This window comes from Callionymus lyra, chromosome 3 (genome assembly GCF_982586985.1).
Source record: "Callionymus lyra chromosome 3, fCalLyr1.hap1.1, whole genome shotgun sequence".
NCBI lineage: Eukaryota > Metazoa > Chordata > Actinopteri > Syngnathiformes > Callionymidae > Callionymus > Callionymus lyra.
In genome coordinates, this window is record NC_141820.1 from 22,735,418 (window position 1) to 22,758,382 (window position 22,965).

Consider the following 22,965-nt stretch of genomic DNA (forward strand, 5'->3'; position numbering starts at 1 on the left):
TGAAAACATAATTTCTGAACAAATACTTCTAAATATAGTGTATATTTTGACCGGTGTCACCGAGTTTACCTTTCATACTTGATCTATGATTATAGGTGGGTTTATTACAAAGGGTCAGCGGTGTGTGTGAGTCACATGTCGTCTGAAAGAAAAGACGAGGAAATGCGAACTTGGCCTCCTGCTCCTGGCGTCACTTGACAGAAACGGTGGAAGAGAAACTTGATACAGCTTGAATAATTCACGCGGGTGGTGGTGGTGTAAGCCGTGTGTGACAATGACAGGACATCGAGAGAGAGGTGGTCCTTTATTTGGAAACGGCAACTGCTGTGACTCTGTGGAAAAAAAAAATGGTTGAACACTGGAGTCTAATGTTCTCTTGGTTTCACCCAACTTAGCCTCCAGGCTGCCAGACGATGCGAAGTGTTAACATTTGATTGAACTATAACGGAAAACATCATCGTGATCATGTGTATTTGGGTCATAGCAACTGGAAAATTTTGAAATGCAGTATTTTGATGACAAATGCAGTTGGATTTTATGTTTGAAGCTAGGAGAGTGAATGCTAGCTTAGCAATGCATCGCTAGCTACAGCTTTTCTTCAACATATTTATGGTGTTTTCTTTTACTTTCTAAATGACAGTAGGGGAACTCGTGGCTCTGAGAAATGATTTTAGTAGACAACTTTACAAAGACTGGAATGAATTAAATAAAGCTGAACTGGGCAACCAACCAATGTCGTGAGAGAATGCCAAGTAGTCAGACAACAAAAGGGCATTTATGTTTTGACTGTTCCGACTTGTTCAAACTAAACATTATTGATATTGAGCAGTCTATTATTGAGTATAAAGATTCATTTAAGTTAGTTACAAATGATGTTGTTTGTATTAGAATATATTTTAATATTAAAATTGCTTTACCAAAATATAAAATGGTAATATATTTCCATGGAAACTGGTTAGCAAAAACAAAATATATCACATGAGACATGCAGATATAAATCTTTATTCACAGCTTTTATTCTGGTATTTGGACAAAAACGAATCAGTATTTAATTTGTTTTGTTATTTAGTCTCGGTGTTCACTGTTAACTTCATCAGACATGTTTATAAATGTACTTGACTAGTCCTCAGTGAGCGACTCTATGTTGGAGCGGTCAGCAGTGCGATCACGTTGATAGCATCACAATGTTCTTGTGTATATTTAACATCTTGAGCTCATCTGGTGGACTTCAGTGCCAAAGCCTGGCAGCCTTGTTTCTGTGTGCGTGTGCTGGCTGGCATTTGACTTAATATGTGGCACTGAGGCAAATCAATGTTCTTTTTAGTACTTGGCTTTTATTCACCAATTTTAACAGTGCTTAGATTGAAACATAGTGGTGTGTGACCACTGTTGTCTTTACCGCCCCTTCACTGTGTTTAATGATACTTATAAATTGAATAAACTCGGAGTAAATATTCTCATATCTTGACTGGATTATTTATGCAATAGCGTGACTCGGCTCTACCTTTTTTACATTATCTCTCAAGAACAAACTTCCTGATGAAGGTCACATGACATGCATGCGACTAAAATGATCGTATCAGTTGTTTATGTCTTAATCTTGTGAATATTGTACGTCACACGTCAAGGATGTGAGTGGGAAGCTACAGAGAGAGATGAGAGGCTCATGTTCTCCTGGGTCCACAGTCAAGGCCAAGAGAAGGCAAACTAGGCCAAAGATCCAGCTGCAATGATAAAACTATGAGACCATCATGTTCTTCCTCACATTTGTCACTATCTTCAGTAACATCCTTCTTCTCCTACCCACTCCTGTGGTAATCTCCAGGCCTGCAGCGACATGTTTCAAACATTTTTCCTGTCATGTTGCTGTTCAGTATCTCCGCTGTGTGTGTGGAATCCAACCATTCCAATGCCAGGATGAACAGCAAGCCAAGCAGCAGCTGAGGAAAAGTACAAGAGTCACTTGTGGCAACTGGGCAGGATGTTAGTGGCAGGAACAGCAACTTCCTGTAGTCCATGTGAAACGTGTGACATCAGCAGGAGCTGGAAGATTCCCTCTTAGTCATTACCTGATCAACACCTTCAACTATTTCAGTGTTTGAAAGGACAATACTGCACATATTTTACTATTAAAATATATTTTCTCGTCTTATTCGTGGAGCTCTACGAGTCAGTGATGAGTGTGTTAGTCAATCCATCTATCAATACCATTGATGATCCATAATCAATAGCATTTTCGGATCAAATCAGGCTCCCTAAGAAAGTTGTTGTCTTTAGCCCTTTAGCTATGTTGGCACAACCATGTCCATGTTGTTCAGTCTTGAGCTGTTTGAGTAAACATTGGGATTCCTCGCGGGTGTGTGATCAGACAACATTTATCTTTCAGAGTTTTGAGATGTAAATATGCTGTGGTGACGTTTATGTTGGAAATACAACCGATGTAAAGCCGAAGGAAAGAAGGGACAGAGAAACATGGCCTTAGTAAGACTAAAAACTGTAACAAATGTTGTGCTTTCACAATGAAATTACGAGCTAACATTGTTGTATTTTTTCATTTTATAAAATCATAAAAGAACTGTGGACAAACAATATTACGTGACATGTTTTTATTTCACTTTATTTTGAGGATAACTAACTATAAGGATAAAAATATGAACACGGCCCTTAAAAAGCAAAAGTTATATTTAAAAAGGGACTTGAAACAAATAACAAAAAAGCAAGATTAGCGAGATAAATGTTTTTTTCCTCTCTTTTTTCTTTTTTTTAGTAGCTTTCCCAGATTAGCTGAGTTGCTTCCTTCTATGTTATTGACATTTAAAATCTAAAAAAAAAAAAGGATCCAATAATGTTTATAGTTGTTGATCCGCTTCACATTTTCATCCCCGTCTCACTTTCCTCTTCGTCCGCCGGTTCCCACATTGCTTCCTGTTTAGTCAGATTTCTCCGGCAGCAGCTGACTGGGTCGGCAGGAAAATGCGACGCAGTCAGAGCTGCGGCGCTCTCTACAGGGAGAAGCAAACGCTGACCGAGCTCCAGGCTGCATAGCTGATGCTGGGGGAGGGGCAGAAGAAGAGACATACTTTTTTTAATATTCTCTACTTATTACCAGACTCTCAATGACTCACAGATACTCAAACCGTTGAGTGAAATCTGGGAAATGGTGTCACAGTTCAGCAGTTCTTGTGTAAGCGGCATCAGCTGATTTTTGGAAAGGGGGGGTAAAAAAATCAAAAAAATCAATGAGCTTCATTGTGAATGTTGGTGTGGAGAGTGTGTGAAATATCTGTGTGTGAGAGTGTTGCACAGGTCCTGGATCTGTGTTGGTGATGATGACCCACATGTCTGGAGCTGCAGAGTTTTGACTCATCGCACGTCTGCAGCTTCATGAAGGAGTCGCTCCTCTGTGCGGAGGAGGAGAGGAAAAGAAAGAAAGGAGAAATGTGGGTCAGGAAATGTGTGTCTGCCTGCATGCTTCTGGCTGTGCACTCGGATCACTTGTGAGGCACTTCGAGAAAACATACTCGAGGATGAGGAGGTCGCTGGTTCGAGTCCGGCCGAGGACGACGGGCGTCGGAGAGAACCCTTGTTTGGGATTCGTTTTATGAGCTCTGATTTCCTCCCACGGGCCGTAAAGGTTCATTTGTGACTCTGTACTTGAGGTTTGTCTGAGAAAGTGGTTGTCGCTGCACTATGTGTAGATCCCTTTCCAGGGTGTCCCCCTGCCTCTCCTCCCCCAACCCCCATATTATTAAGACTTAAGGAAACATTCTTGACACACACACACACACACACACACACAGAGTCCAATGACACAAACCAACACACTGAAGAAACACACGCACACGTGTGTAAAACCCGAGAGCGAATGGATCAATGCTGAGGTCATGACCTACAAAGATACCAGTGTTTAAGATAAGGTAAAGATTTTTAAAGTGATTTCCAACAAGAGTAAAGCTGATGTTGAAGGTAAGGAATTTGATGAGACCTCTAAGAATGAAAAGACAATATTTAGGTCTGAAGTTTCTACTTTTTAGGTCATTTAGTTTGACATCCCTGGTCTAACATTTCAGTGGACAAATGCATCATCTTGAATCAGACCCAAATAACTACACAATTCGACTTGGGACACTTTTTTTTCCCTTTTACACAAGTATTCATTCAGATACACAATCACCCTCTTTGTTTAACAAATGATACACGCTCACACACGGACCCACACGTACAACTTGTTTGTTTTACACAAACGCTCATTGACGCAATAAGTTTCACACACTTGTACACAAACCTGACGAGCACACACAAGTCACAGATGCATAACAATAATCTGTGTAGCAACACAGGGAATCATGGGATTGTGTAATTGCTAGTTTTCTTTTCTTGCCGGCATGTGTGTGTGTGTGTGGTGAGAGTGAAGATGGAGGGAGTGTGTGCAGGATGAAGATGTGAGAGGAGACGGAGGATGAATTAATCATGGTCACTGCCCTGTGAGTGTTACAGCGGCATCGATCGCACACTTTCATGACTCTGCCCTTCATGCCGGAGCCGCTCCTCCCACTAGAATCACAGACGAATGTTCACTTTGTTGATTCATTTTACTAAAAAGAAAACATATAAATTGATTTAACTGTGTTGGCCATTATGTAAGGAACTGGACGAGCCTGGCGTTCCGAGATAGAGCTGAAAACTCTACGATAGACTTCCATGCGTGTGTGGTTTGTGGTGTAGATCTGCCAATAAAACCCACTGTGAGTGTAATCTGGTCCATCCGGGGAACAAACAGCCCCCCAGCAGGGGATGAGCTCTAATCCCATTCATCTACTTTATTACTCCTCGGCGTTGAACCAGCACCCTCCCGTCACTGTGTCGGTGCTGCACGTTTGCCTCCCCAGTGTTCCCGGGTCGTAACATGGAGTGATGGACTTGGATCCGGCTGTGGATCCTAGACCTCAGATAGTAGATCCACACAACATGGTCCACTTTATAAAACGCTCACTTTACGATCTCGGCTCGTCGCACTCGAGAGTCCATGATGCAGAATTTTAAGTGTTTGTTAAGTGGTGAGCAGAGTGAAATCCCAACAATCCTCCTGTAAGCTTCTTGTGTTTATGGTGTGTCAGCACCCCCCCGCCCGTCCCCCCAGCTCCACCTCCCCTTTAAGTGCTGGCTTCAATCACAAGACCTGGAATCAGTTTCACGGGTTTATTTTGGTCTTCAAATGTGACACAATCGTATTTAAAGCAGTGTGACGTGCTCCTGCCGACTCATCCTTTTGTAACTTTTTGGTTTTCATTTCAGTTGTTTTTCTACTGTACTTTTAGAATTGGCTTATAGAATAATGAGCTAAAAAATCGTATTTAAGTTTAAACGGGCAAGAAAGGTTTATAAACTGTTATCTTCAATACTGTGTCTGTTAGTTCAAAGAAGGATTTTGTATTTGTATATATTGTATCATCTATGGTCATCATGGTTAGGCGAGTGTATAAATACATTCTTGGTTACCTAAAAGACAAATTAGTTTAAATATTTTTACATGTGGATCTAATATTTTATAGTTGAAATTAACATTTTTTTCACTATAATTTAAGCTGTAAACATTTGGTATATGTATGGGATATACAAATAACTTTTAAAAGTTATATTTAAGATGAGTAATGTATGTTTAAACATGTGTTAGTTAGCTATGAGTCAGTTTAATAGTTATTTAGGACATCCAAAAACAATGTAAATACTATGTGCGGCCCCCAGGATAGGGCTGGGTATCAATTGAAAACTACCATAATTGATACTTAAACCTTTACTTGAATACCAGTATTTTTTTTTAAACCAATTTTATAAGAGCAATTCTAACAAAAAGAAAATCGTATATAACACATAATCAAAATATTGATTTTATTTTTTAGCTTTGGGAAATTTCTATAAAAACAAATATGTTAAAATTTTAATTAATAATGTAATGTTTATAGATATAATTGCAGCAAAATTGCTAATTGGGTCAACATTGGTAAACGATGTTAAAACACATTTTTAATCTATTAATAAAAAAGTCACATGATTTAAAAAAAACAAACAATTCAGCTTCTTTAGTCTTTGCGTAGTGAACTTGGAACCAAAGGACGAAGCATGTTTCAATACTCGGTACTACTACCAAAGTAACCCAGCACTACTCCAGGTGCACTTGATGAGTGAACGCTCTAATAATGCTTATACCATATTAGGCAAAATGTTTAGAAATATCTTGACCTCATAAAAATAATCTTCCCGAAAGGTTGCCTGACTTTTAGTCTCGAAAACCTACAAACCTACGAAATCCTTCACACGGTCGACTTGACGACATGACTTTTTAATATCTTGGATGCACTTTTGCTCCTCGGCTCTCTCTCTGCAGTCTCATCTTTACTAGGTCACTGGTCGGAGTCGACACTAATCTCTCGCTGCTACTTCTCTTAACAGGCTTTGCTCTAATTGACAGACTCTAAAATTATCGACCCCCGAATGTGATGGTCTGACTGAGCGGAGATTCTGTGCCTTCGCCCGTCGTCGTCGTCTGGCCTTTTATTTCAGTCGCCCCGCCGACGTCTGCAGTGAGTGACGGGCTTATTCTGACGAAGCCATTAAGAAGTCGTATAATTCACAGAGCGCCGGGCGAGTTTGAAACGCCGCGGCTGATAAACGTCAGTCATGATGAGGACGCTTGTCACGCCATGAAAAACGCCTGTTGTAGCGAGTCTGGCGTCTGATCGTCGATTCTGTTGGTGTTTTATCAGCTCGGATGCTTCGAGGAACAACCGTATATATACGTGATTTATCTTCTTCCGTACTTTGATTTGATGGAAGAATTTGTGTCATTTTTAATCATTTTCTATTGGTCAAGATCTCAGGCCTTTTAAAGAAAGACTATGAAGAAAAACAAACATCAACTATAACATTATGACCATTTGTCTTGATATTATCTTAACATCTATCAATAATGATGAGGGTTGATAAAATATTTAATGCTCACATTATTCTACGATCTCTGGCTTTCTTCTCCCCCTTCTTTTCATCACACCATCCATCCATCCATCCATCCATCCATCCATCCGTCCGTCCGTCCGTCCGTCCGTCCATCCATCCATCCATCCATCCATCCATCCATCCATCCATCCATCCATCCATCCGTCCATCCATTCACCCCCCCGCTCCATCCTGGAATGTTATTGAGTGATTCCGTGCTCCGATTAAAGACGTGAACGTCAGATTACAATTGGGGGAGGAAGGGAGAGGGATTAGCAAAAGAGGGGTGACAGACGGTAAATCCCGAAAAAAGACCTGCTCACACCAGAGGAGACCCCTCCCCCCCCATCTCCCATGCCCCAGTATCCCTCCTTCGCCACCTCTCATCCTACAACAAAGGTTTATTTCACAAGAAATTGTTTAAATCAATTTTTTATAGTTTACGATTTGAAACTAATGTTGAGCTCTTTAAATTGTTGCAGTGCATTATGAATATGTGTCAAATCAGCCACTGATAATGAATAATTGTGACTTTGTGTTGTACTTTTTTAATGTTTTGACGCAAATTCGCTCAAGAAACCCGAATTGAAAGAATATAGTTGAGTTGTCAGATATTTTGGGTAATTGAATTAAAATGTTGTGGTCCGTCTGTCCTGGTATGTAAATAAGAATAAATAAATAACATCTGGGTTTTACTCCTTTTTACTAGTTAAAATGTATTTTTTGAAGAAGTTTATATATTTTTTTACTACTAACTACTTATATAAGTGGAATAAATGCTATAAAAAGAACATTTTAAGATAAATGGCATGAGGATATTGTTCCCTTTTTCAAATGGTCGAATTCTCCAGAAATAGAAACTGTATTTCGGGAACTTCCTGTCGCCTTGTGTGTGTACGTGTCCACATGCATGTGTGCGAGTATAGAAGAATATATATAACAAAGATGAAGTTCTGACATCTCTGGCTCTAATGACTTCGGAATAGAAGACCTCAGTGTTTGCTGCTTAAATGTAATAACAGCTGGAGGCGTGTGTGTGTTAGTGTGTGTTAGTGTGTGTGTCTAAGATCCTGAGGAGTCACTTTTCACTGCATAAAGTCATTTTCCTCTCCAGGACGATGCTCGCTGGAGTGTAAATGTTTGAAGACACGTACACACAACTGCAATTCTAGAGGAGCTTTAAGTGTTTTTGTGTAGTTTTCTAGTGTGAGCCTGCAGTGACACAGCAGAGAAACATTCCTGAAATGTCTTTTTTCTTTTAACGCAGGAAGGAAGTTGTGTTTTCACCTCTACGAGGCCCCCTACAGTCAGGGAGGGGATTTTAGTGCCAGTTTTTCTTACTTAGTTTCCATATGGACTGCTGTTGGTTTTAGGATTCCACATGATAATAATGTGGGAGAACACAGGGCAGACCCATGACCAGGTGTGGTTTACTTCTTCACTCCGACCTGGATTTTTACAGACTGGGAAGCAGTAGTTTAAAGTGTCTTGTTTTCTTGTTAATTATATTATTTCTAAATGACATAATTCATAAGAAGACCAACACTGGCTGTTGAACAAAATATATAAATGTATAATTTAGTTTGATGTTTATTTTCTTCTGGTTTATGTGAAAATCTCAGAGACTGGGATTTTTCCTTCTGAATTAATGGGATCTTCAGCTGGTCTCCGCTGGAGTTCTGTTTCATATTAGAACGTTTCAAGACCCAACTTAATAAAAAAAAAAAATCATCCCTGTGTGTTTCAACTGGATCTTTACAGAGCTTTTGTTTCATTCGTGAGCTCATGATTTCTGAAGTCTGCAAGAACGATTTCCCACATTCAAGTTTTTAGACAATGATGTAAATCGAGCGTCTAGTTGCTCAATAGTTGGTTTTTAAAACTTTCCCCATACTTTGATTCTTTAGTATTTTGTGAGTGTAAGTCTTGTGAGTCTTCTCATAACAATCGTTAGTCAGATCTGAATTATTTATTGTGCAATAATGAAGTGACTGCATCCATAAATATTGGAAAATCGAATTGTCTTTTTCTCCTCCGAAGGAGGACGGCTCAGTTTTCTTAAATAATGATTGTCTTTTGACCTCAAGTTGACCTCATTACATCATCGTAAGGCCTGGTTTACTTCTTTTTTTGGGAAATCTCTTTGCTCATTAAACAGAAATAGTGATCAGTACACCAAACCACTGTTTGATTCCTGAAGCTATTAATGCGTACCTTGGTCATGAACTGACAGGTGCCTCAATATCTGTGTCATGATTGACAGATTTACAGTTAAATAAAACCAAAAGAGTGGTTTATTCAATTGGCTACTGGTTATTTCATATCTCATCAGCATTCTTCACACACACATGCACACACAGTTATAGCATAAACCTGTCCATCTTTGACAATGTCATATGAAGATGGTTTAAACGATATGATTTAATAATTAATAAATCTATTTTGAATTGTTGTGATATTTTGTGGGATATTGGTCTAAATCCTCTGGATCTATGGCAGTCATCAGTTGTGGATAAATAATGTTTAAATAAATAAATAATTGATCGCATCAGACAATGTCATCTTTGACATTGAAATAAGAGTCATAGCTGAAATATTATGTTTTAATCATCAATTTATTTAAAATTCTTCTATCTAAAATCTTTAACCTGACATATTTAATTATCTGAGACCTTTCAATTAGCCAGACAATCTAAAACTAAATTTGTTTAAAACAATCAATAGATATAGAAAAAGATGAATGAACTAATAAATAATATAAAAAGTATTAGCAAACGTGGATTTAAACAGTAGAGAGTACAACTGGTGATGTAAAGGATTACAAGGAAGACGCAGCTGATAATTTAATGCTCTTTATTTGAAAGCGTTTATTTCCTCCTACTGAAAGTTTAGCGCAACTCTCCAGATTTAAGGCTCATGAGTGGAGTATCCTGAGCAATACTCAGATAGACAGCAGTATGATGTCAGTGCTGTATTTGTAAAATGTTAAGTTACGGTGACTCGATCACATGTTACTGTCTGTGTAAGTAGTGAATCTGTAATGAAAGATGCACGCGACTTATGTTGCTTTAGATTTACGTAAAAAGGACTAAAGTTTATTATCATGAAAAGATAAATATTGAGTATTTAATGGGTCAATATAAATCTGAGAAAAACGAATTTTAATTTTATTTAAAGCCAAAATGTATTTTTGAAATATTCTATTGTATTTTTCTTAGTCTTATCTCTTTTTTTATACGATTGAAATTAAAAGCGTTTCTAGTCTTAATTTTATCTGTAGCTAAAGTCCATGCGTCTATCCTTCACCACACAAACCTCTGTTACTTTCTTGCAAAAGTCCATCTTATTTCCTTTCGTTTTAAAAGTCTCTCGGCCTCGATGCAGATGTGACATAGTTTGTGGAGGCTCATTAGTGTGCGCCTCAAGCTTTGCCTTTTCACTGCGGTTGTATTTCCGATCAGCGAAACTAAATAAGACCCTTACAAACATTAAACTTTAATGGTTAAAAACATCAGCCAGACTGTGGAAAACCAAGGCAAATAAACGTATCTGTGAACATTATATTACATTATATACATATACATTACATTATATACATTATATCACACTCAGAGATACGGCAACCAGTGCCCGTCAATTGCATATATTAACACAGTTTGTGATGGATTGCGCATTGAGAGGTGAGGCACTGCCTCACCTGCCTACCTTGTGTCATAAACTGAACTGTAATTATGAAGTTTGATTTAATACCAGTTCTGTTGTACGCTATTATTGGTACCTTAAGTGTTTACAAGTGTTTATTGAAGTAATTTTGCCTTTAAAAAAGTAGTCAAAATCTAAGTTTTTAATATTTATTCTTGACTATCACAGGGACCATATGTTGTCTTTTATAAAAACTAAATTATTATTTATTATATTACGATTCAATAAGTGTACTTAAATCATATTTGATATAACTATGTCACAATCATCATTAGTTAAAAAACAACTTATTTTATATTTTTCTCACATTCTTTGACGCCATTACTGCTGAAGATATTTTGGAAAAGACCAATGAATATTGAATTAGCGGCAAGCACAGCCTGGGCGGTTTTCTGCACCATGAATTTAGGTCAAATCTTTGGGTGAATGGGTGCAAACATGATTTTATGCTGCAACTAAAAGAGAGAAAAATCTGTTTGTAACTAACATGTCCTCTTCAGCGAATATTTAATACTTGTTTTGTTGCTTGATTGCATTACCTCTGTTAACTAACACATGTTTACACATGACTCTGATAGACGATTACAATATGTGTGTAATACTTTTGTAAGACGGCTGCGATCCAGTGGAGACATGATCGACACGTCTGCGTCACGCACGTCTCTGTTTACCAGCTGTCGGCCGGAGGTGAAATAGTTCTTCATCTGTGAGACGCTCGTGTAAAAATGTAACTATTCAAACATTATGACAGGAATGTTAGCACAGTCTTTTAATTAAATACTAGGATCACTTAAATATTCATGCTGACAGTAATGACTCGCAGTGACAAGTGTTACCAGTTCGCTAACACGTATAATGTACTCCAAGACATGAGGCACGTCACCATGGCAACGTACACTTCTAAAGCACTCCAGTTACAGTAAACTATTCAACAGGTTCTTACTTTTCTTAAGGATGTTAGCTTCCAATACACTTCTATTATCTTTTTTAAGTTCTTCTTTAAATCATATGTTTGCATCTGTCTTGGCCTTTTAAAGTATATATTTTAACTGTGTATTGTTTTTGTTTGTTAAAGGGCTTTGTGACCCTGGTCTAGAAAGATTTTTACAAATAACCTTTACTTACTTACTTGTTTATTTAGCTTCTAGTTAGCCTAGCTAATTAACCTCTTTCAACATACGTTGTTATTCTGCGTCTCATCATTTTGGAACCAGCAACTCCCTTTACTTCAGTACTTCAGCAAGTACTAATAACTATTCTTCAGCTCATTTAACACTTTGGCTACTTTTTTTTAAAACGTATTTACTTACAAACAGAAGACAGAAATTGAGTATAAGATGATTTAATACAAACATATTTATTGCTTAAACTTCTGCAAGACTAACATACAAATGTCAACGTGTCCTATTCTGAAAAGAATAATTCAATATATTTGTTTTTTTTCGAACATTCACATCAAGAAATGGAATTTCTGCCTGGTTTGCACCTTTTCATGAGGTCATTACCTTGATGGTTTACTGCAGGTGTAAATCTTCACTCGGTCCCCCGAGCAAGTAACTCACCTTCGCTTATTCTTTAGCTGAAGTTCAGCCTCAGGTGAGAAGATGAACGTCTCTTTTGTCAATAGATAACAGAACATTGTTACTCAACGCCGTTTGACCCTGATCTCCAGGTGAACCACAGAAACACACAGCTCTGTATGAATGACAAGGTTTGACTGAGACTGTGCTATAACTTCAGGATAACTTCACCAAAGACTACCATCAAATTTCATCTTTCATCAGTTTTGATCTCATTGGACATCCATAATATCTTAACCACAGCATCTTTGTGGATCACCATATCAACATGAATATTTATCTACCTTGGTTTTGAGACAACCGTCCGGTGGGTCACATCAAACCACTGGGCGGGATAAGTTTGCCCCTGAATACTGAAATAGCTCAACGATTAGCCCACACTGGCGTCTCTCTCTGTGCTCGTCTGCACAACACGATGGTTTGTGGAATCAGGTCAATGTGTGGATGAATAAAACTAACATACGAGAGGCAGTCGTCGTGTTAATTCAACCATGGACTTCTGCTGTGTTGTAAGTGAGCTACGGTATTAGTGTAACACAATTAAATACGTTATGTTAACACAAGAGTCTGATATATAAGTAATGTGGACACAATCGTGAGACTGCAACCGTTCCAAAGCCACCAATACATGCATAACTACGCTAATGTTGCTAACGTGCTAATTTCCTGAGAAGAAAAATATCTTTTATTCCATGTTATGCCATCATTTGAAGCATCATTTGTCGCCTTTGCAAAAGTTATTTATCCTGATTTCAACCTAATGTTTTTTTAAAGTAGCCATTAACACAGCAATCATGCTAGATTGAGTCACCGTTTGGTTGCCGTTTTGTCTCCCATGACTATATAGCAAGAATCCACACATGTTAGCAAGTCAAGTGAAGATTAAAATAATGTGTATTAAAACATCTTTACTGTAAAGAAAATGAACTCGTTTCCAAGCAACTCTTGTGTCTCCTCCATCTCCTGCCGTTCTCGGACCAGGCTACCCGCCGTGCTCCGACATCCGACCCGTCAAACTTGAGACCGGCCAGACCCCGACCATACTGAGCCTCTGGCGTCGGCCTCCCGTGAGCCCGGCGGAGTGGGTGGAGGGTGCGAGCACGACTCCATCCCGGCTCCAATTCACTTTGTTCACATCAATGGTGGAGAAGTGGAGTCGGCGAGAAGAGGGGGAGGTGAGAGGAACAAAAGGGCACAAGAAAGAAGGGAGGAGGGGAGAAGAGAGTAGAGAGTGGCGGTGTTGGTACCAGTGATCCTGAATTCAATCTTTATCTTCGGCACAGAGGGAATCAAGATGCTGACTCACACTTTCCTCTGCCGTCAACTCATTTCTATAGACTCGCTCTGCATCTCCTGCTCACCTGTTGTTCTTCTGTACTGGCTTTATTTTTATTAATATTATTATTAATATTATTATTATTATTATTATTATTATTACTGAAATGTAACCCTTGAAGAAATTCGAAGTAGTTCACACTGACAGCTGAAGAAATGCTAACGTAGCGGGTTGATGCTGATGATATATGTAGACTTGACCTTTAACGAAATAGAATAAAGAAATTAAAAATATATATATATTGTGCCTTGATTAAAGCATATTAACAAAAACTTAATATCAATTGACCCTTTTTAAAAAAAATGTAAAAATGACTCAAACTTAAAATACTTGAACACCTTGAATTAAAAAAAAACGAAATGTATTTCTATTTTTTCTCATTATTTTGTTATCTTTCATATTTTCATTGTTGAGCTCTTTTCTTAGGTCTTTTACCAAGCCATGTAACATATATATGAATATATAAAATTGTATTTATTTATGAAAACAAAAAAATATTGTAATAAATATGTATGTGACATTCATAAGTATATTTGTTTTCCATTGAAGTATATTTAATTCATTCATTTGTTTTTTTCTTCCTAATGGTCAGTTGTTGTTTTAAATTTTAACAATCATGAGTTTCCACAGCTGACTATTATTAAATAAGTAATGAAATAACCGATAAAGAGTCTCCAAAAGTCACTTAAGTTCTAAGTAAGAGGACTTGTATTAGGAAGTAGAGTTTTGATCCGGGAGACGCCAAGGTTCTGTAAAAAAATGTAACTTTAACATTCCCTGGACTCGGAACAAGAACATTCCTGCGATACTTGCCTGAGAGCAGTGTTCTCAGAAGCTGAAACATCCTCGGTATCTATTAAGTATTTCTCCTCTGGTCTTTCAAACTCGCTACTTCGAGGTCATTCAAGTGTCCCTTGTCCTTTTTTGGCCTCGAGAGATTTCTTTTTTTATTCCAAGCGAGAAGTCCGGAGAACAACCTGGTTAGAAAAGGATGAAGCAGCAGAAAAGACTTCAGGAAGGAAGAGATGGAACATGGAGACAGCAGCAGAAAATGGAAAACAGGAACAGTGGAGGGAGAGTCAACAAAGGACTATTTTTATGCTCGGTTTCCTCCAGCAGTCGTCTCCATTGTGTCTCGCAGTGAAAGCTTTACAGAACTTTAAACTTCTGGAGCAGCGGAGCGGCCGCCGAGGCTCAGCTCATGTACACAATTTCCTGTCCAGGGTTCTGAACGTCTGCTGCTCACCAGTGTCCTGAGAGACGGGTACACCTGTCAGTCTATCAACCGCTGATCCTCCTTTTATTGAAAGGTCCAGGGTAAAATTGATATTTTTGAGCTTGACCTGATGTTTTTCAATGTGAACGATAATAATATTAGTCTTTGTTGAAGCTATAAGTGCTGGTCTCTGGACTTCGGGGGGAGGTCTCGGGTATTTCCGAGCTTGGTCCGCTGACAGATGGGATCGGCTCCAGTGAGGGCACTATTCCAGATATTGCTGTTATCCACATATTCAGTGTCACATGACCAACATGTGTCTGGTGGGCGAGTCAGAAACAGGTGTTTGGCACAGAGGACCCCCACTCCCCCGTCCGTCTTGGCTCATGGCCTCGAGAACAACTGACTCGTGCCGGACTTCACCGACCGATGGGTCTGGACGTGTCGAGTTTTAAATGACGATTGGCTTCGTTGACCGACGGGTGAATGTGACCCTGTTACCAAATGCCACGGCGTCTTGTTGCCCACCTGTCTCTCCCAACCACACCCCGTCTGGATCACACCCGCCGGGGGGTTCCCCCTCGCCCACATATGGAATCTTTGTTCTTGTCCATGTGCAGCTTAACTTACATATTTCTAAACACGCGCGCCCTTGTGGCCTCTGCTGACCACGACTAGCTAAACACCGCCCTGTGGGGGAATAAAGGTCTAAGTTCAGAGAGTTTAGATTCCACCCAAGTCTGAGGTGCACATGAGGTTTGTTCTTTGAGGTTAGGCAAACGTACTAAACCTAGTCTGAACAGTTCACGTTGGAGTTTCTCTTGTGTCATTTGTCTAGATTGGTCTTTATTCTGGTTTCTCTGAGGTTTTATTCCAGACAAAGCTTTGAGATGATTCACTTTCTCACTGAACCGAGTGGACTTTGCACTAGTTGCACCAGAGAAAACAAGCTCAGAGTTGGGAAATAAAGAATCTGGAAGTAGCACTTTTGCGACTCAAAGTGTATCTTTCTATTATTATATGTGTGTGTTCTCATTTAATTCATGTCCTCATCCTTTTTCGCCTCCAACTCAAACGATCTTTGACAAACACTTCATCAAAACCATCCAGACCTCCCTGACTCTGTCCTTAAACTTGGCCATGATACTTTGTCTAATAACTGTTTCTCTTCTCTTCCATGTTTGTGGCTGCTGTGTCTCATCAACTCCATCAAAAGGTATTTTAACATTTCTTATGAGTTTTGTCTGTCGAAGATTGATGAAGCACTTCTGACGGCATTAGTGGTTTTGATATCAATACTAACATGTTCATGTCATTAGATGGGGTGATTAGGGATCAATTATAGTTTGTGTGTTTCATATAAAACAGTCGGAGAGGTTGTTTTTTATTTGACCACATGGCTACAAGTTTTGTAAACTAAAACGTGGATGATTCCGATTTCCCACCAGTTAAAGCGGGAAATAATCATGTGTGTGTGCATGAGATTTTGTAGTGCACGCTTTTTAGTCGTACAAGAGTGTACAATGTAGCCACAGTATAGGTTTAGTCATGGTTTGCCTTTAAGGAGATATTCTTAAATGCTGCTCATCAGGAAAAATGCTACTAAATACTAAATGCTATTGTAGAGAAGCATTTGAACGGCATTGTATCATCGACTGTATGTGTCCTGTAGCATTTGTGCCTGTGGACTGGTTTAACGTTGGCGTAATATTCACCGACATTCAGATAAAAACGGCAAAAAGAAAAAGCATGATCAGCAAAAAAAAAAAAAAACATTAAGTGTATGAAAAAGTAACCTCAACGTTATGCTGACTCAGCAGGAGCCTTGTTTGTTCTGCGACAATATGGTCCCATAGAGTTTTTGTTTTACATATTATCACTTGTTTTTTAATACACTTGACTGAAACAAGAGGGTTTACACGTCAAGAGTCACATGCTGATGTTATTTTCAATAGGACAGAAATAAATTAAAGTACTTTTTTCTTTTTGTACAGACAGCTAACGAATGCAATGCAATTTTTTGACTATCCACTGACATTAGACCTGCTCCCAGCAGCTGAGCCTACATTTTGAGTTGGATGGTAGAAGTTGGACTGAGTTTCCAGCACAACTTCAGAAACAAATACTACTGGCAACTGAATCTAAAGAAAATCGTGATCCAACACAATTAAAAGCGAATCCCTGTTTCCATGGTTACAATGACACCAGCATCTCCTTTAGTACGTTGTGAGACAGCCTGAGGTGTGTGTGTGTGTTTTCCTTTGAAGAATGGCCTACTGTCTTCAGGGTCATGTGAAAGGAGAGTCCCTCGGGGGGATCGCTCAGGATCGCTGAACACTTTTAACTTTTTTTTTTGGGTGATGATCATCTCTGAACAGCTTTGAACCGAGAGGCTAATTTGTCGGCTCAGGTTTTCCTGGATTCCTTTGATATTGGGTCGTTTCTCACTGTTGGTCAAACACATTTGAGGACGATGTCATGTGTGCTCTTATTGTGGAAGGATAATGCCTTGGATTGATTCACACTTTGGATACTTGCTAACTTGCAGATAGAAACTGCAGCAAGTTTTACTGTTTTTTATGCATTTGCTTTTTTATTACCATAAATATATAGCATTTGGCATCTGCTAGCTTTATAAAATATGTTCTGAAATCACTGGAAACGTCATTCTCTGGAATATCCACGACAAAAACCTACTTTTTGCTCTCCTATCGTATATGTGACAGATGGCTGCGGAGAAGCTCCGTTCGCCAAAATGTTGACTTTTCTTGCCCATTGGTCATTTATGAGCGGGCAGGCCGCTGTAAATGGAAGGAATCGGAGATAAGATGTCATAATTTCCGCTTCTCTTATCATTACGACCACAAATAACATCATAAACACGTAGTTGTAAACGTCAGCTGGATATGCCAATAGCCGGATGCTTCACGTGAACAAATAGGAAATGGTTGAGCATGTATTGATTTCTTAAAAGCACTTGACACTTGTATATATATTTGATTGTGTTGTATTGGTCTAGCAGTTTGTTAACGTCAACCTCATACCGGCTACACTACATCAATCTTCCTCGCCAAACAACAAGACGTTAAGGAAACGTGTGATGATTTTTCATGCTACTCAGGCTACCTTGGCATGACTGGACTAACTTTGATTTTTTTTAATAATTCCTTTTTTCTGGCCCAGCCCCCTGAACAATACCAGAGACGCATCTTGTTCATATACTTTCTGTGACAAAAACTATAGGATAATCCATTTTTTATAGGGTAAATAATTTTTTTGCTGAATCAAAATCATGTTTTTTGTTGTTATATTCTAAACATGGAGCTTCATTTGTTTGCTCTCTAAGGTTGAAAGATATTAAAATTGCAGGGGCCTTATATAAATAACCAAGATAGTGGTAATTTGTTATTATTTTTTCTCAAATAGTGTTATTTATTTGACTGACTTTTTTTTCTGTGAAGAACCTGGACCTGGGACTTTCTGGAAAACAATTCAATTTTACGCTTTAGCATGTCTGCGATCATCATACTTTTTCTGCTACAAACTGGCCCTCCGTCCACCGTTGAAGAAGGGAAAAGTTATGTGGCCCCTCACAGGAAAAAAGTTTGGAGACCCCTGCTCTAAACCGTGTCCTGTGTTCCTGAGAGGAGCCAGAATGAACTGTGTGTGTCCATGAAAGCTCAACTCCATCCTTAAACTATCAACAATGATCTCACACTAACTCAACTCTCTTAAGAGCTTGTGAACACAACATGACAAAAATGTATGCAGTCCTTCAACAACCCAAATTTAGAATTATATCAAAATAATTATTTAAACTAAAATAACACTCCTTACACACCCCGTTTTTACTATTATGTCAACTGAATTATTGAATTATTACAACTTAAATTATTTCCGCACCCTGTTTTAGTTTGAGTTATTATATTATTTAAACTTAAATTGATTTTATTAAATTCTTTTTTTTTCTTCTACATTGTAAAGAATTTACCTATAAGAAATGTTGATTTATTTAGAGTATAAAACTCTTTTTCTGGGACATTTCCCCCAAAGTTTGAACTTAGCCAAGAAACAGAATTGTATTATTAATTAATTGTAATAAACCTACTTGGGATCAGTCTATGTCAGTCAAACCTAACAATTAATTTTCTTCCAGTAACTGTGAGTTGAAACACTGGCTCAGTTCGACATAACTCTTCTCGTCTGCATACTTCTACTCTGCTGCCCCTCCCACCACTTCAAACCTGGTGTTCAGTCAGAAGTCCTCGGTGACGCCGACAAATGTGTGTCAGTAAAACGTTCCTACATCATCAACAAACCGTAGTAACACGCCTCCTTCTCGCAAAAAAGAAACTTCCTTCCAACGCAGTCTTTCCATACTGAAACAGCGGCGCATGTTTGTGGCTGGTGACATCACTGCCTTGTGGTCAAAGTCCAGTTCCTCTATCCGGCTTAGAGCGGCTCACCCTGGGCTACACTCGGAGCAGAAAAAAGGACCACAGACACGACACGACTCGCGAGGGAAGGAAGGAGAAGCCGGTCTCTGGGGATTATCCGTTTGATTGACAATGGCTCTTCTCTGACAGTGGGGGTTCACCTGGACCTCCCTGATCCCTCTCTCTCACTTGTCAACACCCTTTTCTGGATCATTGTTGACATCTGTTGACTCTACGCCTCACTCGTGTCGAGCCTTTTTCTGTGGCGCTCGGGATGAACTCGGCGGCTGCTTACAGGCAGTACCTCCAGGACCTCGAGGAGAAACGAGGTCAGTGCTTCGCAAACCTGTATCTTAAGTCTCATTATCTGTGGCGGAGTTGTTGTGAGCACGTGTGAGAATCAGTGTTAAGTCAACGGATCAGGGTTGGGTTCTGACGAGACGTCGTACCTGCTCTTCAGGAAACCTCGACGTGACCCGGCGGCATTTTATTTAGAAGTTGTTCTACACAAAAGAGAGACTCTTGACAAAGTCTGGTAAATGTGTGTGTTGACTCGGTCGGCTACCATGCCACGGGTTGATAAGATCTGGGTCAGTAGAAGCACGGACGGCGGCTCAGAAGGTTTTGAAGTTGGGAACAGTATTGACGCAGTATGATGACAGAATGAGTGACAGGTCGGCTGGTCAGTTGGTGGTAGGTGTAGCTGAGGATCACTGTTTTGATGCGTTCCTCATGGTGGGTTGTCTTTGAACTCAACTCTGAAGTTCTCATCTTCTGTCTTTTTCTGACCACTAGTGAGGGTTTTTGTTTATTATGAATAACTAGTTGAACTATCATCTTGTTTGTTTAAGAACTTACTTTTTGTTCCTGTATATTAAGATAAATAAAATGAAAATTGGACAGTTGAGTAGTTAAAAAAAATAAATAAAGTGTTTCTATTATTTTGAATTCTTTTTACAATTAAAAAAAAAAAAAAGAAAAGTTCTAATGTATATAAAATGAAATTATATGAAAATGTAACCCGTTGGAATAAATACATTATACAGTGTTGTTAATCTATTATTTCTGGTCATAGCTCTTTCACATTTTTTACAAGATTTAAATTTAATGTTTATGAAATGAACAATAAAAAAGGCAGCTTTCTTTAAATTAATTAAATTAAATCGAATATTTTGTAATCTGTTTATCTCCTTTACAATTTGAAAAAAACTGTTTATATTTTATTTAATTCTGTTCATAGCTCTTTCACATTTTACATTTTTTTTAAATTAAAATGTATATAAAATGAAATAATGTGAAAATTGAGCCATTTAAAAAAAATACATATATATATAAAAATGTATTATTATGTCCATAGCTCTTATATGATCTTTATAAAAAAAAAGATTCAAATGCAATTTATATAAAATGAAATTATAATTATAATATTTAGGTAAAATACACTTTGTACCTTTTCAGTATTTGATCTTTTGTTTAATTTCTTTTCTTGGTATTGAGATTTTCCCTGGCCTTTCTGACGTTTGAAGTGACAGCACCTCACGACAGTCACGGAAGATAACGTGGCCCCTGAGGAGACACACATACTTGAGTTAAGGTGCGTCTAGCAGGTGGATGGAGATCAAACAGTTGCTCACAAAGGTAGATCATGGGAATGAACAAAACATAACTTCTTCAGTCTTTAAGTACTTATCTTAGTTCCATGAACCTAGTGCAGGTTTGTGTTTGCAAAGGTGGATTATAAAGGGTTTTCAAGAGTTTGTTTAAAAGACCAACTGTTTCCCTGTTTATTTTTTAAAGAGGCCCTTTGGGGATAAAACCTTCAGCTCCGACACCATCAGAGTTGTTGATGACACCTGATCATGGTAACGTCTGAAAGCGACACAGACAACAGCAGGAAGGTTTGTCAAGTGTCGGGTGACACGCCGTAGCAAGTCCACGCTTCACTTGTGCAGCTGTTATCACAGCAGTCGAACACGCTTCACTGTGGTCACCCTCAGTGTACCTACAGGCTCGCTCGGGGAATTAAAGAGTACAAAAAAACTAAATGATTCATGGGTAACTAAGTCTGTTTGCATTGTTAATACTTTGAATTAACACGTTGACATAATGGAATAAAGTAAATAATGAAACATTATCAATATAGTAAATTACATATAGATTTAATATATTTATTTAAGGGATTGTTTTGTATTTTGTTTGAATTTGACTACATTTAAATCACTCTGCTTAAGTAAGCTTAATTATTTGTGATGTATGATTTACAGTATAACAGTGCAACCATTACATACCCTTCACTTTTGATTTATCAGGGTTGTCACGATACAAAACTTTTAACTTGATTGATTGATTCATTTGATAGAATTGCAAAAATAACATTTAAACAGTTAAACAGAAAACTATATTACATATTTATTATAAAACAGCAACTATGAAAACAAGATTTTAAATATGATGTAGTGCAAAAATATAATAATTAATTAAACTTAACGGTAACGATTGGAACAATATTTTGAAGTTGTGTGAGAACATCTAAATATTTGACAAGCAAGCCAACTAAAAACTAAATTACCTTAAGTGTTTTTCCCTTGGCTGAGCTTCACATTCATAACAATTACCTAAATGACACCAGACAAACCAGTTAACACGAACATTACACCGTTGAAGTGCAGTGTATTCTCTGCAGCTGCACATGTTCCAAGTCTGAAACTGAACCTGCACAGAATTATTCAATCACACAATTTTCAGTATATTGATATACTTACTTTAAAAAATATTATATATCCCGAGATAACATTTTAGTATCGATACTTTTCTGTACTTTTAACAACCCTTTTCATTTATTGAGAGAAATTAAAGTTGCTCTCTCCACTCAGTCTAAGAGCTGCTTTGTCTGAAGTCCACATCAGACCCTGTTAGAATCAACCAAAATCCCTCCAAATCTTCGGGTTAAAAGTGGATTTAAACTACATATGCTGTTGTTTTACATTGAAGACAAATTATTGGTTACCATGAACTTTAAAACAATTTTTTTTACAAACTTTCCAAGGTGTGTTTGTCCATAAAAAAACATGTTTTTAAATGATTGCGTATGCACTACATTTGTACTTATTATTATTCATGATATTCATTTGTTCACACGTTATAAGTGTTTTTTTCACTGGGGAGGTTTGCAATGAACCAATATTCCTGTGCTAATGAATGGATTTATGTATGTCTTCAGGTTGTAACGTTCTAAAAAGTGTTAACTATCACTACCAGAGACATAAAGCAGGAGTAATTGACTCTTTCCGATTAACATGTTCACCTATTTCTGTTTCCTAATTTAATCATTACCTTTTAATTTAATAAAAGGTTGTTAAGAATTCATTTCGGAAACTGTATAGAAACTAATTTTGTGATGAAAGCTAAAAGTAATAAAGCAGTAGCTGTAATGTAAGAACACACCCTCTGTCGTAGACGTCTCGAATATGGCGATTTTCTCACTGACACTAGTTTATTGTTCCATCATCTAAAGAGGTGTGTGTTTGATGGAGGAAAAAAAAAATCTCAGGTGGTTCTCGTTTACGTCATCATCGGCTTTTCTCAGCAAACGAGTGGCGTCACCTTTTTTTCATGAATGGATCTGGAGTCGTGGCATTTCTCAGAGTTTAGTCATGATTTGTTCAAGGAGCAGTAGCTTCATGACGCACTATTGATGTTTTA

The 22,965-nt window shown here is 38.1% G+C and overlaps 1 protein-coding gene across 4 annotated transcripts in view; it reads left to right on the forward strand.

Moving 5' to 3' along the window:
* macf1a (microtubule actin crosslinking factor 1a) overlaps positions 1–22,965 on the forward strand; it is a 136,214-nt gene that overhangs the window by 10,484 nt on the left and 102,765 nt on the right. Inside the window, exon 1 of one of the 4 annotated variants that reach the window (XM_087787111.1) lies at positions 19,523–19,592. The exons of the other annotated variants lie outside the window; for them this stretch is intronic. Coding sequence (XP_087643237.1) covers positions 19,538–19,592 — 55 coding nt within the window. The 5' untranslated portion in view covers positions 19,523–19,537. Of the gene's footprint in view, positions 1–19,522; positions 19,593–22,965 lie in introns of those variants that run through there. 4 annotated transcript variants of the gene reach the window in all.